This window comes from Lacerta agilis, chromosome 9 (assembly GCF_009819535.1).
Source record: "Lacerta agilis isolate rLacAgi1 chromosome 9, rLacAgi1.pri, whole genome shotgun sequence".
NCBI classification, from domain to species: domain Eukaryota; kingdom Metazoa; phylum Chordata; class Lepidosauria; order Squamata; family Lacertidae; genus Lacerta; species Lacerta agilis.
Window position 1 is genome coordinate 28,181,248 of NC_046320.1, and position 16,627 is coordinate 28,197,874.

The 16,627-nt window shown below is 40.7% G+C and overlaps 1 protein-coding gene across 3 annotated transcripts in view; it reads left to right on the plus strand.

Annotated features, from left to right (window-relative positions):
- The window catches only part of GPM6A (glycoprotein M6A), a 181,028-nt gene that overhangs the window by 137,391 nt on the left and 27,010 nt on the right, over nt 1-16,627 (plus strand). For all 3 annotated transcript variants that reach the window (XM_033159860.1, XM_033159857.1, XM_033159858.1), the window contains 2 exons: nt 10,121-10,313; nt 16,469-16,625. In XM_033159860.1, the coding sequence (XP_033015751.1) occupies nt 10,121-10,313; nt 16,469-16,625 (350 nt within the window). The remainder of the gene's footprint in view (nt 1-10,120; nt 10,314-16,468; nt 16,626-16,627) is intronic.

Below are 16,627 nucleotides of genomic sequence, written 5' to 3' on the forward strand. Positions count from 1 at the left end.
AATGTGGTCCTAAGAATCCATGGGATTTCCATGCTGTTGGTATTTTCTGCTTCTTTTTATGACTCTCTTCTACACCTGGTTTTGAGAGCTTATATTAGGATCAGAACCATTCGTGACCCACCATGTTTAACTGAGCTTAACATTTCTGTGTGGTGGCTCAATGGCTTGATTAATATTTTCAGGGTTTTTTTTGTTGCCTGCTTAGAAATGTGAGAAAAGAAAATGTTTCCTGTAGAACGACTGGTTCTTGTAGCCCTTGTCCACCCCCAGGGTGGCACACGTGTGCATGTGCGCACACACATGCATGTATTTGGCTGGCAATAACTGCTGCTGATTGCACTTGATGCATCATGGGACAGGCCTGTATCAGTAAGAGGAAATAGTGCCAGATAGATTTCTTTACTGCCCTGGCAACCTTTGAGTTAAAGAGTGTAATACAAATTCAAATTAATAATTATAACAACAATACATTTGATAGTGGAAAATTCGTATTCTTCTGTGTTAATTGAGCCAGGGATGCAGTGGTATTGATCAGGCCAAACGTAACTTTCATGGGAGAAGTTCCCGCCTTCCCATCTTTAAATACTAACTGTGAAGGAGACATTCCTTACAGCCATTTAGGTTACCATATCATAGCAGGTATCTAGTTGCACAATATCTTGCTCACAATATGCTACATCATTGCAAAAATGTCAGATCCCATACTTAAGTTAGGACCAAGGTCAGTGCTGTCTGTTGCCTCTGGCATGGTATGCATTCTGTTACTCTTACTGACCTATATCCAGCTAGGCCAAGAGTTTGTGTAGAACTGTGTGTATATCCGCTGCAGTTTATACGTTGCTACTATGAGAAAACAGATACTGGTAGACAACTGTTAGATAGTTATGACTACAGTACTTTAGGGATGCAGGTGGCGCTGTGGTCTAAACCACTGAGTCTCATGGGCTTGCCTATCAAAAGGTTGGTGGTTTGAATCCCTATGACTCGGTGAGCTCCCGTTGCTCTGTCTCAGCTCCTACCAACCTAGCAGTTTGAAAGCACACCAGTGCAAGTAGATAAATAGGTACTGCTGCTGCAGGAAGGTAAATGGTGTTTCCGTGCGCTTTGACTTCCATCATGCTGTTCCGCCATAAGCGGTTTAGTCATGCTGGCCGCATGACCTGGAAAGCTGTCTGTGGACAAACACCGGTTCCCTCAGCCTGAAAGCAAGATGAGCATCACAACGCCATAGTCAACTTTGACTGGACTTAACTGTCCAGGAGTCCTTTACCTTTACCTTTACCTGTGTACAAGTTAAACACAAAAAGCTGGATCCAGAGTTACCATGAATGGAATTCCACTCATAGGCTGCTCTGTTCTATCTCCCACCCCAAGACATGCAAGCAAAAGCTCTTACTTATAAGTAAGAAAGAGATCTTTATTCAGACAAGTGATCAAACAGGCTCATCAGCAGACACTCTCAGCTGCAGAAATTCAGAATGAGGCAAAAGTGACAAAGATGTCCCCAAAAGCTTGTCCCTACCTACCAAGCTTTTAAAGATGAGCCGTGGTGTGCCTACTTGGTTGCTCACTCACTTTGCAGGAATGTTAGGGTTGCAAACACATACTCCATCAGGGCAATTTGATCTGCTCTCACCTGAAAGAGGTAAGGGAAGATTTGTTGCTCCTACTCCAGCCCAGATTTCCACCATTTAGTCCCCGTGTGTCTCATGCTTGAGGGTGGGCTGGTTTAAGATGATATCTCAGGATTATTTTATGCAGTTTAATTTATCCCCTGCTGCATTTGCTACAGGTAAAAGCACAACCATCTTCCTCTATGAAGTAAAACTCATTTCCCAGACATGGAATACTGGAATACTAGACACCATAGATAATGACATCCACAGCAATCCCAGCAACAGAGAGTTTTATTTGGTTATACAATTTTCTTTTTCTTCTTTTTCTTTTTTATTAAGGATTTTCTTGTTTTACAGAGGTATATACAATGTCTCGTATTTTTCCATGTAACATTTTTACACATCAGTTTTGTTTTTGAGACATTAGGAAGAAAAGGGGGAGAGAGGTGGGTGGGATGGAGAGGTGGGTGGGGTGGGGTGGTGATGTTTCTACTTACTTAATATATGTAGGGTTTGGTGTCAGCATTGTTTGTACAGGTTGTCTGTTGTTTGCTTGTGTTCCTTTGGTGGTGAGAGAGGTCGGGGTTGGCGTAGGGGGTGATAGTTCATTTGTGGTTGGCTGTGGTGGTCTTTGGTTTCCTGTGTGAGTGGGGTGGATGAGTGTTTTTGATCAGGTTAGCCATATTGATTTCTATGCTGTCAGTAGATTTTTGTCATTGTCTTTTTGGGCTGTGTGTGTGATGAAGGGGAACCATACTGGGGTGAAGGTATCTTATTCTGTTTGTCCCCATGTCAGTTTCAGGTTACTAGTTAGTTTTTCTAGTAGGGCTGTTTCCCATACTACTGGGTACCATTGGTCCATGCTTATTCCTGACAGGTCTTTCCAGTGTCTGGTTATGATGTTTCTGGCTGCTGAGAGTAGATGGGTTATGAGTTCTTTGTAGTATACGTGGACATTATTGTCTTGGAAGATGTTTAGTAAGACCAATTCTGGGGTGATTTCTAGCACTTGCTTGGTTATCTTACCTATTTCTCATATGGTTGTTGTCCAGAATGGTTGGATTTTGGGGCACTCCCACCACATGTGGCAGTATGTGCCTGTGGAGGTGTACCCTCTCCAGCATTTTGGTGAGTTTCCTGGGCATATTAGCACTAATTTTCTTGGCGTTAGATACCACCTGTAGGTTAGTTTTAGGGTGAGTTCTTTTCTTTTTGTTGATATGGATTTAAAGGGGGGGTTTAGACCACATCCTGGTCCATTGGGTGGGGTTGATTTCGTATCCTATGTCATCCTCCCATTGTTTTTTGATTGCGTCTAGGGGGTTCATGGGACTCTTGAGTAGTATTTTGTATACTGCGGATACTATCCCTCTGCTATGTCCCTTTGTCATTAGGATGAGGTTTTCAAAGGTTGTCAGGGGTCTGGTTGCTGCTGATCTTACTGCTGGATTGTTTAAGCGGGCATGTAATTGGTGTTGTGCTAACTAGGGCATTTGGGGGTTATACAATTTTCATGACATATGAGCTGATGCATGTGGCATATTTGACCTCCACAAAAGAGCTTTTGACACATGCCCAGATGGGCAAACAGAATGTGTGAAATGAGCAATCACGGGATATGGCTGGTAACAATTCCTATGATTGCAGTGTCACTTTCCCCAGCTGCCTCAGCCCATGGAAACTGGATTATCATGTCCATAACATTGCAAACCTAAGGAAAAATACATTGTGGGAATTCTCCCATGAGCATCTATGGAATTTCATTTTGAAAATTTAACGTTTCCTTCTAGTTCTCACGAATAAAATGAATTTAATTTTTATTCAGTAAGGCACAGGAATCCCATTTTTATGTTTCAAGTAATAAAGAAATACCAATGTTTCATGTGGACAAATTACTTTATGTTCAATACAAGCCTGTGTGGTGAGTTTCTATAAGGGTGTGTCCAAAAATCAGCTACCAAATAGTGGACACTGCAGTGACCAATCAAAGATACGGAAAATATTATTGGAACAATAATAGAATCAGAGAGTTGGAAGGGACCATGAAGGTCACCTAGTCCAACTTCTTGCAATATTTTGCCCATCGTGCGTTTTGAACCCATGGCACTATTCCCAAGAGTCCCCCAACATCCAGAAACAGATTTTCAGAAGGTGCAGTGGCCTACAATGGGAAGGGGACGTCCCTTTCCATAAATTCCACTCACAGAAGAAAAGTTAGGAGCCAAGCCAATGATAATAAAATTATTAGCTGATTTGCCAAGACCACCACCTTTGTTGTAGAATGGAAAGCTGGGTCCAGTTGTGCCCTTTTATTTTATGACTTCATGATTATGTTAAGTAAGGCAGATGGACAAAGTGGACCAACACATTTGGTAAGTGTTTGGATGAGAGGGTCTGTTTGCATTGTGCCTGACTAATTTACCTTACATGCAGGCACTGCTAAATGTCCATATCTTACATGTTTATTAGCTGTGGGAGTAGGATAACTCATTTATATTGCAATAAACTTAATGTACTGAAAACACATAAAAGCTAATCACAACACAATTTTCCTCTGTATTTTCATAACCATTAATGTCCCATAAATGAGAGTTCTCAGTTTAATGAAATATATGAAGCGCAATTAAGTTGTTGGATATATTGATTAATTTATTTCCAGTCTTTGTGTGCTTTGGGCATATTGTATGCTTTAAAAACTATAAATAGGCACACCGAGGTGTCTTCATAGAAACAACTTGCACTACTTTAGAAACTACTGAGTCTGTATCAGTTTGGGCATAGATTAAGTCTCAAATGGGCTAAAAAAAACTGCAACAACATGTTGGCCATAATCCAGAGAGCTCCTTTTGCTTTAGTATACCCATCCAGTTAGCTGAGCTTTGCTTCACTGAGAAAGCCCCAACCCTCAACCCTCAAGAGTGCCTATGTTTCAGAAATAACCTGCTGTGTGTTGCAATGTTTGAACAAACCTAAGTAAAATCCTTGCTGGGCATGTAGACAGACTTACTTTCATGATTGTTTAGACTTTGGCAACTGATTTAACACAGTTTCAAAAGTACATGGTGGGGGGGGGGGAGAGAATGAGAAATACAAGTCTTGATACTAATTCCATGTCCTCCTCCTTGAATATCAAGGGGCGCATCCCTGTGCTTTCCAGGCTGACATGTATGTCATGCATCCCGCAGTGAATCAGTGGCTCCTCCAGACTTGATCTGCACATGGTTTTGTCTGCTTGACTACTTTTCTCCTGCTCCGATTAGATTCCATATAGTTTCCCCTTCTTCCGCTCTCAAGGTTGAGCTAGTACATTTAGAAGTGTAGTGTAGGCAAGGGCACTGACAGTGTCATCTGCTGGGAGAAGAGCTTCTACTAAAAATGAATGGGGCTTAATTGTTGAGCTAGAAAGTGATACTTCCCCAAGTCTTGTTCTTTTGGTGTAGGCTGGGGACCACACAACTTCTTCATGTCCACCATTAGATGGACTTGAATTTGTCCTAGGACCTATTTTAACTGGAAATGCCAGTGTCTAAATTCCAATGGGTTGGCCTACTGTTTGTTTATTTATTTCACAGAATCATAGAACTGTAGAGTTGGAAGGGACCCTGAGGATCATCTGTTCCAACCCCTTGCAATGCAGGAATATCCAGCTGTCTCATATGGGGATCAAACTTGCAACCTTGGCATTATCAGCACCACACTCTAATCGACTAAGCCATTTGTTTATATATTGTTTATTTTCTTAGATTTCTCACCTGCCCTTGACTACAGGGTTCCAGGGCAGGTTACAGCAATAATATATACAATTATAAAACAAATGAAACAGTTCCATCCATAAAATAATTGTAAAGCATTTAAAAATAATTCCACAAATAAAAACAAAAGAAAATAGTTTCAGTAGAGACGCAACTGGGATACAGATATCCACTTAAAAGGTTTGTTTCAGCACACTGAACATTTCTGCCTCTCTTAGGAGACCTTCATCCCCACAACTAAGTTATTTAGATAACTGAGCATATATATCTATATAGATATATATCTATATATCTATATCATAATAACATATTAGAGCATCAATCAAAGACAAAAAACACAGTTCAGAGGTTGCCTACTGCAAAGTCAAGGAGGAGTTCCTTCCTCTTATGCCCTTTGGCATAACTAATCTAGTATTTCCACCAGTCACTCATGCAGACCTGACTTTGCTGCCATCTTGCCCCTCACAAGTAAGTGGCAATGACTCCACTCATGGGAAGCTCTTGCTGTGGCTCTGCCCCACAGGATGAGATCCTTGGCAGATACTGGTTCCAAAACATTGAGCTAAGAGATCAAAGGTAAAAGGTATATGTAGTGAGTTTCTAGCGTTACTCATATTTTCATTTTCCCCTCAATATTTCTATGAGAGATTGTCGAAGAATTAGCCAAAGAATAATTAAGCAAGCAGTTTATGCAGCAAGAATTTACAGGTTCATTTCTAACTAAGTGAAATATCTGAAGAAGTGTGCATGCACACGAAAGCTCATACCAAGAACAAACTTAGTTGGTCTCTAAGGTGCTACTGGAAGGAATTTTTTATTTTATTTTATTTTAAGTGAAATAATGCACTGAGCACTAGAGAAGAGACTTCTGGGATCACAGTATCAATCTATTTTTTTCTCTAATATCCACAGCGCTTGGTAGAAGATGCACCTTGAATCAGTGCCAAGGCAACAGGGTCAAATCTTACCACATTGTACTTGCAGTTCATCCTGAAGTCAGCACAGAGCTACAAGTCATGAAGCACAGTTGCCTTGGCAATGGGCTCACACATCCCCGCTCTCCCCCCTGTGACCATTATTACATCATTCACATGCCCTCTTAGACATATTGGATTTTGGTGGATGCAAAAATGTTCAAGAAACTCACACATACACATACAGAGCAAATGTCAGCTTAGCACTTTTGCTAACACCTATACTTAAAATAGCCATGTATGTATGCCCCCAAATTTACTAGATTGCATTTTAAAAAATAAACCTGCTATAGGCTGGCAAGGTACAGACAGAGAGATGCATTTCTATGCTGAATGCAGAAGAAGGGGCTTCCCTCCCCTATCAGGGATTGCTTTCAATGCTGGACACAGAGGAGGGAAAGAGCACCCTATTCTTCCTGCTCCATCCCTCTCATGCATGGAATTTCTAATCTTCTATTGCTACCAGGCTAATGTTTAAAATAAGTGATCGCTCTTATTGCCATGAGGACATTTGTTTGTGCATGCCCAGCACTTTCATCTTGTATAGGATGAGTTTTGCTGTACATGAGAAGTGTGAAAGGAGGCTGGGTTTTTCATTCCTGAGCTTTCAAATGGAAGCCCAGAGGCAGAATTATTTTGATCATGCCCAACCCACCTCATCCTTTTTATAAAGGCAGTGGGAGGAATGTACTGATTGTTTAAAAAGGATTCTAGTAACATAAGGACATGCACTATTTCAACTGAAGATATATCCTGCATTTTTAAAATGCATTTACGATGAAGTTCCTTATTTTCAACCGACATCAAACAAAACCATTCTTTTCCTTTGAAGCTGTAATTTAACATGAGTCATATCATTAGGTGGCCCCTCCCAACTTCCTGAGAAGTGGAACATGCTAGGGGCAATGTTAGCAAGTTGGGTTTCTTTTGGACTGCAAATGTGCAAGCAGAGCATCCTGCAAGCAAATAGGCATTCTTTCAGCAGGCAACAAATCCCTAGAGAGAGTCTTAATCTTTGCTCCTCAGGGTGCTTCCTCTACAGCTAGTTTACAACTCTGGAAGACTCCCTGTCTCATTCTGTTCAGATTCAAAACTGCTCTCTCTCTCTCTCTCTCTCTCTCTCTCTCTCTCTCTCTCTCTCTCTCTCTTGCACACCTTACTGACCCCCTCCCCCTCACTGAAAACTGAAATGATGCTCAGATATAAGTGGATAACTACATATAATCTACTTTATGAACATAGTTCACTCATTGGCACCATTCACCCAGGAAAGCAGAGATGGTTAGAATTTGTCCTTTCAACTGTCCAAGTACTAGTCATATTCTGTACGGAAATTGATTTAATTGAGAGAATTAAACATGTAGAAAGAGGATGACCTTAAAGAATGGCTCTTTATTGGTGCAAAATCCTCACAGAACCAAGCACATTCACTTTAAAACAAAACGCAAAATAAACTCTTTCCATTTTGTGTCTGTCATATGTCCTCAAGTCTTTTCATTTTATGATTTTTGTATGGAAATGCATTTCCAATATATATGCTCACTGAAACGCATAAACTCAAGTATTATTTTTTGAGCCTTGAATGGGTCTTGCCTTGAACTGGGTAGATTAATAACACATTAATACTCCCCATGGAGGAATATATTATTATTATTATTATGCCATAAAATGTATTGTAAAAATATTAGACTTTGTTGGTTTTAAACCCTTTTGTAAGTTGCTTAGATACTTTTCCATAGTATGTGACTAATAAGTCAAAATACTAAAAGAACATCTGTTTTACAAGGAAAATATTTTGATCTTAAATTTATGTTGCAACCTAAATTTCACCAAGGGTAATTGAGACACTTCAACAGGTAACACACATGTACCCCAAAAAATGACCCCCCAAAGTGTTGGAATATTTATTTTCTTCCTTGAGTTAAAAATATATTTCTACATTCTCTGTGCTTTGAAGCAAAGAAGAAAAAGGAAAGATCCACACAGATTAAATAGACAGTCCAGTTGGCAGTTACTCTCCAGAGAAGAGAAAAATTACTGTCAGATCATGTGGGGGGGGGGGAACTAAAGTAAGATTAGGCACCAGAGATTTTGTGTGAGAGTGTGCAAGGAGAATAGTAATGAACTTTCCTTCACCTTGCTGAGTTGTACTTAGGAATCTAGTGCACTTAATAAAAATGTTGTACATATAGATGGGAAGCTCTTGCTGCATCTTGCTGCATGACACAAAAGTGTAGCAAAAAGGTGGGATATCTTTGCTTCAAGAACAGTATAGCAGTGCCAGGGGAAACTATGGTCTAGAGATCTGTGATTTCTGGCATGAAATAGTAATGCCAGTCTGTAGTTTGTTATGAAGAGAGATCAAGCTTCCCTAGAGATGGGGAACCTGTGGCATTCCAGATGTTCTGGACCACAGCTGGACTAAAGTTGAAGAGAATCAACCAACTTCTGGGGAACATGTAGCCCTTCGACTGTTGCTGGACTACAACTCTCCTCATCCCTAACTCTTAGTCATTCTTGCTGTGGCTGATTTAAGTTGAAATCCAACATCTGGAAGGAAACAGGTTTCCCACCCTTGCTCTGTACCTCCGTGGAGTTTACATACATAAGGTCCCAGATTCATATCACAGAGTAGACAATGTTTGGTGTCTTTGGACCAAAATGGACCTGTAGACTAATTCCATATAAGAAACGGGAGAGAAGGAGACATCTGGAATAAGTTCTTCCTTTGTTAAGGCACATTATTATCTGCACTGGCAGTGCTGTTTGGTAGTACAGAAGAATCATCTCTGGATATACCGGTAGTTTTATCCCAACCTCTGCTAGGTTAATCAAAGCATGGAAGCCTTTGCCCTTGCATGCTAGAATGGTATGGATGTTTACAAATACACTGATGGTTCAGCTAAAAATAGTGACAATGCGACAATAACAATATGACTCATTCTTGGCATCTTCACTCTCCCCTGTGGAGCAATCATTTATATTAAAATCATCAATAATAATTACAGCCTCTGGGGAGATATGGGCATTAAAACCACATGGATCTTGGGATTAAGGCCCTTAAAGTGTGAGCACAAAAGGACTTTTGCACTGTTGCAGTTGATTTGAACAACCACAGCAATTCTAGCCCAGGTTTCTTGTTGGCCAAACAACTTTCAGCAAGATATCCATAAATCTAACATTATCAACAGCAGACTTGAGCCATTATCATGCAAGGGAAGTCGCTGGTCCAAGGAGAAGTGAAGCATGAGGAATGAGGGGGCTGAAGGAGCCAATAAAAAGCAAAGGATGTGAAAATGAAAATGGCCTTGTGCTAGCCACACTCCCTGCACTGTTATAAGAAATAAGTGAAAACAAAATAAAAAATTCTTTCCAGTAGCACCTTAGAGACCAACTAAGTTTGTTCTTGGTACGAGCTTTCATGTGCATGCACACTTCTTCAGATACCTTCTTCAGAAATAAGTGGGTTGCCTCCTTTAGGTTCAAGGGCCTATTTCCTGTCTGACAGTAAGGACTGGGTCTTTCAGATCACCTAGCTGCATCACTATTGTTTTCCAGGGTGCTTTGGTACTAGAAAGAAAAGAGAACACGGGTGTCTCTTAGAAATTTTATTTTAGAATCTACCCTGAGGATATTTGCATGCTCAGACTCCCAGCAGAGTATATAGGCAACACATGACTGCAAATACTGTCCTGAGAAAATAAAAAATAAAACGTGGGTTGGCTTTGATGAAAAATTAAAATGTGTTAAGAATAGTCTTCTCTTCTGTTTTGTCCAGGGTGCTTTGAATGTTGCATCAAGTGCTTGGGGGGCATTCCCTATGCCTCCTTGATTGCCACAATCCTGCTGTATGCTGGGGTCGCCCTCTTTTGTGGCTGTGGCCATGAAGCACTCTCGGGAACTGTCAACATTCTTCAGACCTACTTTGAGATGGCAAGAGCTCCTGGGGACACTATCGATGTCTTTACCATGTAAGTCTCAGCTTAACCTTTGCATTTATACCACTGCAATACAAGATGTAATTACTAACCCTCCCTATGCCAGGCATTATGCAGCCAAGTGAACGGAAAACATTTGCTTGAATTTCTTCTAAATCTATTTCATAGCATATGGATATAAAATATTTCTCGCTATATAAATATTTCTATTGATAATTTTTCATCCTGCAAAAGGAGTGTGCATTTCAAAATCATTAAAGAAAAATAATGAAATCTAGGGTTGGGTGAAATTTAGCTGTGGGCTGCATTCAGCTTGTGTGGACTATCCATGCTGGTTTTTAAGGAAATGTTAAGGTAGGTGGGTGCATTAGTGGGTGCAGAAATGGACACTGGGTGGAATTAAGTGTCAGGCTGTTACAAGCGTTCTGACCATGCATGCATTTCCCCTCCATCCTCCTATTTAATGTTCTGGGGGTTCTCCTGACCAGAGCCATTTGGGAGGGAGGCACAGGAGAAGGAGAGGAGGGAAGCCCCATTGCACAATTGCAAATCCTTGCGCAAGGCTTCCACTGGCAGGACTTGTTAAGTGTTAGCAGGTCGAGTGGCAGCAAGGAGAACATGGCCACCTAGTAGGAAGAGAGGGTTGTTTTCAACACTGCTTGTGTGCAAATGGAATGAACTTCCACTCACACAACAGAACTTGGATCTTCTCCTCGTTCCCATACAATCTCCCCCATGCAGGGAGTATTGGAACCTCATGAGCAGATTTTGGGGACATACAGGGGGCTGAAGGGAGGAACTGAGAAAGTCCCAAAGGATACACTTCATTTTCCAGGAATAGGAAATACTTATTCCTGTGTGTGGTGTGTGTGGTGCTGGTGACGGAGAATTCACATATTTTAGCTTGATTGCTTTATGACTGGTGCTCATTAATATTGCTTATATTGCTCTTCTTAAATTTGGTTATATTTTTAGAATTGCATTTAGAATAATGTTTCCAAAGCTGGCTTCACAGCTCAGTCTCTGGTTTATTACTGAATGAAAGCTAACCCGTTTTTCTAGACTTTAACTTAATGAGTCTCTGGGTAGCTGTTATTGCAGAAACATAGTAAATCAATGCATCAAGCTTTTCACAAATTATCCAGGTCTGCTATCTCAGAGCCATACATGAAACATCAGTCAAGAAACATAGTTATATACAAAGAATTCAGAGACAACGATAAAGTATTTATCAATTAATTTGTTCATTTTAAAAATACAATTGATGGCTGAAGATGACTTCCATTCCTTGGGAATTCTGTATTTCCCCTGCAATACATACACTTTTGTCTCATTGTAAATAGCAAGAGATATATATACACACATATAGTGACAATGTGTTGTAGTGCTTAGAGTGTTAGATTAGGACAGGGGAGACCAAGGTTTAAATTCATTGTCATCTATGACGTTCGGCGATCTGACTGCTCTGTTCCTCTCCACTATCATGCAGAAGAAACAAGCCAGACATTTTGGCTTAGGTTTATGTCTGATCATGGCTTATTTAAGTGAAACAAAAAAACAATCCCTTTTGAGCATAATACTAAGCAAGGAGTAAATACTAGGAGTAATACTAGTAACAAGGAGCAAAGCCAGAAAGAGGTGTTGGGGGATGAGTGTTGGCCCCCAGGCTCTCACTTGTGTGGTGCCTCAGGGCTCGGTCCTCTGCCCCATGCCTTTTAACATCTACTTGAAGCCGTTGGGAGAGATCATCAGGGGGTTTGGACTGGGTGTCCACCAGTATGCAGATGATACCCAGCTCTACCTCTGCTTCAAATCAGAACCAGTGAAGGCAGTGAAGATCCTGTGTGAGTGTCCGAAGGCGGTTGGCGGATGGATGGCGGCTAACAGATTGAAGTTGAATCGTAACAAAACAGAAGTACTGTTCTTGGGAGACAGTTGGTGGGTGGGTGTGGGGGACTCCCTGGTTCTGAATGGGGTAAGACCAGGTACGCAGCCTTGGAGTCATTTTTGACTCACAGCTGTCCATGGAGGTGCAGGTCAATTCTGTGTCCAGGGCAGCTGTCTACCAGCTCCATGTGGTACGCAGGCTGAGACCCTACCTGTCTGCAGACTGTCTTGCCAGAGTGGTGCATGCCCTGGTTATTTCCCGCTTGGACTACTGCAATGTGCTCTATGTGGGGCTACATTTGAAGGTGACCCAGAAACTACAACTAATCCAGAATGTGGCAGCTAGACTGGTGACTGGGAGTGGCCGCCGGGACCATATAACACCAGTCCTAAAGAATCTTCACTGCCTTCCAGTACATTTCAAAGTGTTGTTGCTGACCTTTAAAGCCCTAAATGGCCTTGGCCCAGTATACCTGAAGGAGCGTCTCCACCCCCATCACTCAGCCTGGACACTGAGATCCTCCTCTGAGGGTCTTCTGTTGGTTCCCTCACAGCGAAAAGCCAAGTTACAGGGAACCAGGCAGAGGGCCTTCTCGGTAGTGGCTCCCTCCCTGTGGAATGCCCTCTCTTCAGATGTCAAGGAGATAAAGAATTACACAACTTGTAGAAGACATCAGAAGGCAGCCCTTTATCAGGTTTTTTTTTAACATTTGATGCTTTATGTGTTTAGATATACTGTAAGCCATCCAGAGTAGCTGGGGAAACCTAGCAAGATGGGCGGGGTATAAAAAAAAAAATTCTTATTATAAGCAGGTGAAAGTCATAGTAAACCATTAATTATAGTTTACCAAGATGTGTGAATCAGTCCAATAAAACAATGAATCAAGGTCACATGAAATGTCTTTATCATCCTTGTCTAACACACAAACCTGCCAGGACTACAAAACTGATTTTGGAACTATTTTTAGTAAATTATATTTAATCATGCTTATGGCTTCTCTAGCATTTATTGGCACATTTATCTCAATATAACCTGAAGTTAAATCTTTACATGAAAGATTTATCATGGTTTGGGTAGAAGATTCAAATGACCAGGGATGTGTAAGCAATCCACTTCTCAGCTCTCAAACCATATTGTTTTCTCTAAGCATTTCTGGCAAGAGATAATGGCTCTAGAGTATGTTCAGTAACATCTATTCAAGTTCTGGAGCTTCCCAGTCAGGAAATCTGTCTGCCTAATAGTTTAGTGCCACTCCCAGTAACTTGCCAGATTGGCAATTCACCATGTAACAGGGACTTCCTTAGTTGGTCAGCAATCCAGATGGCCTCTGTGAGAACAGGATGCTGGACTAGATAGGCCCTTGGTCTGATCCAGTCAGGCTCATCCAATGTTATTATGTAACTTTGTGATAGTGTCTCTGTAAGAAGTTCTGTTAGAGTGACTTCATGCTATAAGCGAGTGTGTTCAGGAGGGTTCACCCAGCACCTATCATTTATATAAATTTAATAAATAATAACAATAAGGTAATAATCTTTGAGAAACATTGCCATATGAGGTAAAGCGACTTTGTGGGTGTCTCAGGATCATTATGATACATTGCACTTTCACTAACTCAATGTTCCTAAAAATTTCCTCCACTATTTATTTGTGAGAAGGGCTATAGTTTTAGCATTCTCTATGACACCTAGTTTTGTGTGTGCAAGGATTTTTTAAATTTATTTATGGAGGAATGTTCAGTCACACAGACCCCCGCCTACAATCCGAAGTGGTGGAACCCATTGACTGATTTATCACTTCAGTGAGAACTTTGTTTAGTACCTCTCTTGTTCAGTATTTGCCATCTCTTTCTTACACATCACAGTGTAGGAGCCTATGACACTTCAGGAGTGTTAATGTTTCCTCTTAACAATTAGAATTTTGTAATGGGTGGCTGGGTAAGGTTGTATGCATTTTCTTTGACAAACCATCTGTTTCCCTGTTTAGAATATGGTATGTTCTAAATCACCATAATGCAGCTTTCGTAGGAAACTTTCTAATTTCATGCTGTCTGGTTTTTAATTTTTCAACACCCATAAAGTACAACAATGTAAGTCTACACCATACAATAGATTCAGGATTCCTTCAGCCTTTAATCTGGCATAGCAAAACTGGAAGTGGCTGAGCACTGATGTGATCTCCCTCTAAGATTCCTCAGCTGCCTTAAATGTACACTCCCTCTAAGATTCCTCAGCTGCCTTAAATGTTTAAACTTGAGAAAAAGAGAAAGCAGCCCCACATCCCTTTTATTCCTTCCTCTTCTGCAGCCTGATGGAATGGCTGCAGCCAGATGGTAGTGACATCTTCTTCAAACCATGTGATTTTGAAGTTATTGCCTACAGTTACCTGACCTCTTGATTCATATTTAAGACCATATATATATATGAACAAAATTGAGAACAGACTTTTATTGCATCAGTTCAGGATTAATGTTGGCTGCGTGAAATTCAGCTTCAATTATAGAAGTGTTTCTGGCTTCTTTGGAGTACAGTGGTACCTCGGGTTAAGAACTTAATTCATTCTGGAGGTCCGTTCTTAACCTGAAACTGTTCTTAACCTGAAGCACCACTTTAGCTAATGGGACCTCCCACTGCCGCTGCGCCGCCAGAGCACAATTTCTGTTCTTATCCTGAAGCAGAGTTATTTTAAAGTTATCTTTACCTGAAGCATTATTTCTGGGTTAGCAGAGTATGTAACCTGAAGCATATATAACCTGAAGCGTATGTAACCTGAGGTACCACTGTACTGTATACTGTAACATTGTATACAAAGTTATAAGTAGGTAGCCGTGTTGGTCTGCCATAGTAAAATTAATTAATTAATTAATTAATTTAAAATTCCTTCCAGGAGCACCTTAGAGACCAACTAAGTTTGCTCTTGGTATGAGCTTTTGTGTGCATGCACACTTCTTCAGATGATTAGCAGCATGTCCCTGATTGCCATAATGTGAGAGATGTGGGGTGGTATGCATGTACCCTGATTTCCATGCACATATTCACCATATGCCCCCAGACACACTTCTAGCTGATGCTAGAATACCCTTCCGAAAGAAATGGAGAATATTAATGACACCAAACATTAAAATAATAGATTGACAAGGTGTGGGAGTTTGCAGCTATGGCTAAACTTTCCATGCATTCTTAAATGGAAAGAAAGCAGGTAGACAAGATACATTCTTGATAATTTGGCAAAACTTTGTTGACTGTAGTAGAAGGTATGGGATACTGCCATTTTATAAATAATGAATTTACATTCCTTTAATTTGTTAAGATAATATGATAAAAAAGCTCTTTTTTGTCTGCAACCTTCATCTGGGCTATTGATAAATACCTCCTAATATCAATGTAAGCATTGTATTTAAAATGATGATGATGATAATTTATTTATACCCCACCCATCTGTATATACACGTTGCATTGACTTGCAGTTTCCAAATTATTTTTTAAAAAAATGAGGGTAAAGACTACCAATGAGAGTGGAAAAAGAGAAAAACAGGAAATGTGTAGCAATTATACTGTATAACACTAACAGCAAATAATTGATTTGGAAATGGCCTTGGTTGTACAATCCTAACACTTTCTCAAGAATCTGCCTACCCACAGAAAAAAGGTTGTTTTCTGCTACTCCAGAGAAGCGGACACGGGGCAATGGATTCAAACTACAAGAAAGAAGATTCCACCAAAACATTAGGAAGAACTTCCTGACAGTAAGAGCTGTCCGACAGTGGAATTTGCTGCCAAGGAGTGTGGTGGAGTCTCCTTCTTTGGAGGTCTTTAAGCGGAGGCTTGACAGCCATCTGTCAGGAATGCTTTGATGGTGTTTCCTGCTTGGCAGGGAGTTGGACTGGGTGGCCCTTGTGGTCTCTTCCAACTCTATGATTCTATGATCCTCCATGTCACTCTGACTGTGACAATCCTATGCTCAGCTGTCCGAATGTGTCACATGCATTGTGCCTCTGCTAGGGGTAGATATTTTAGCAATGGAAGGTGTTTCTCATCTTGTGAATGTCATTGTGGGCATTGGGAGTCCTTTGCTTTTGCAGAGCAGAATTGCATCCATCAGTGTGAAATGCTCAGTTTATTTTCAATGAAAGGAGTCTGTATTTCTTGCCTTAACATATCGCTGGTCCTGAGATTGATGTCAAAATATAGAAACAACACAGGCATTGTTATTGTATACTGCATCTGGAGATAAAGGAATCTTTCTTTTTTAAAAAAGAATCATCATTAAAACATTAACCAACACAGATACCTTTTAATTACAGGATTGACATCTTCAAATACGTGATCTACGGGGTAGCAGCTGCCTTCTTTGTCTATGGCATTTTACTGATGGTGGAAGGATTTTTTACAACTGGTGCCATCAAGGATCTCTATGGGGATTTTAAAATCACCACCTGTGGCAGATGTGTCAGTGCTTGGGT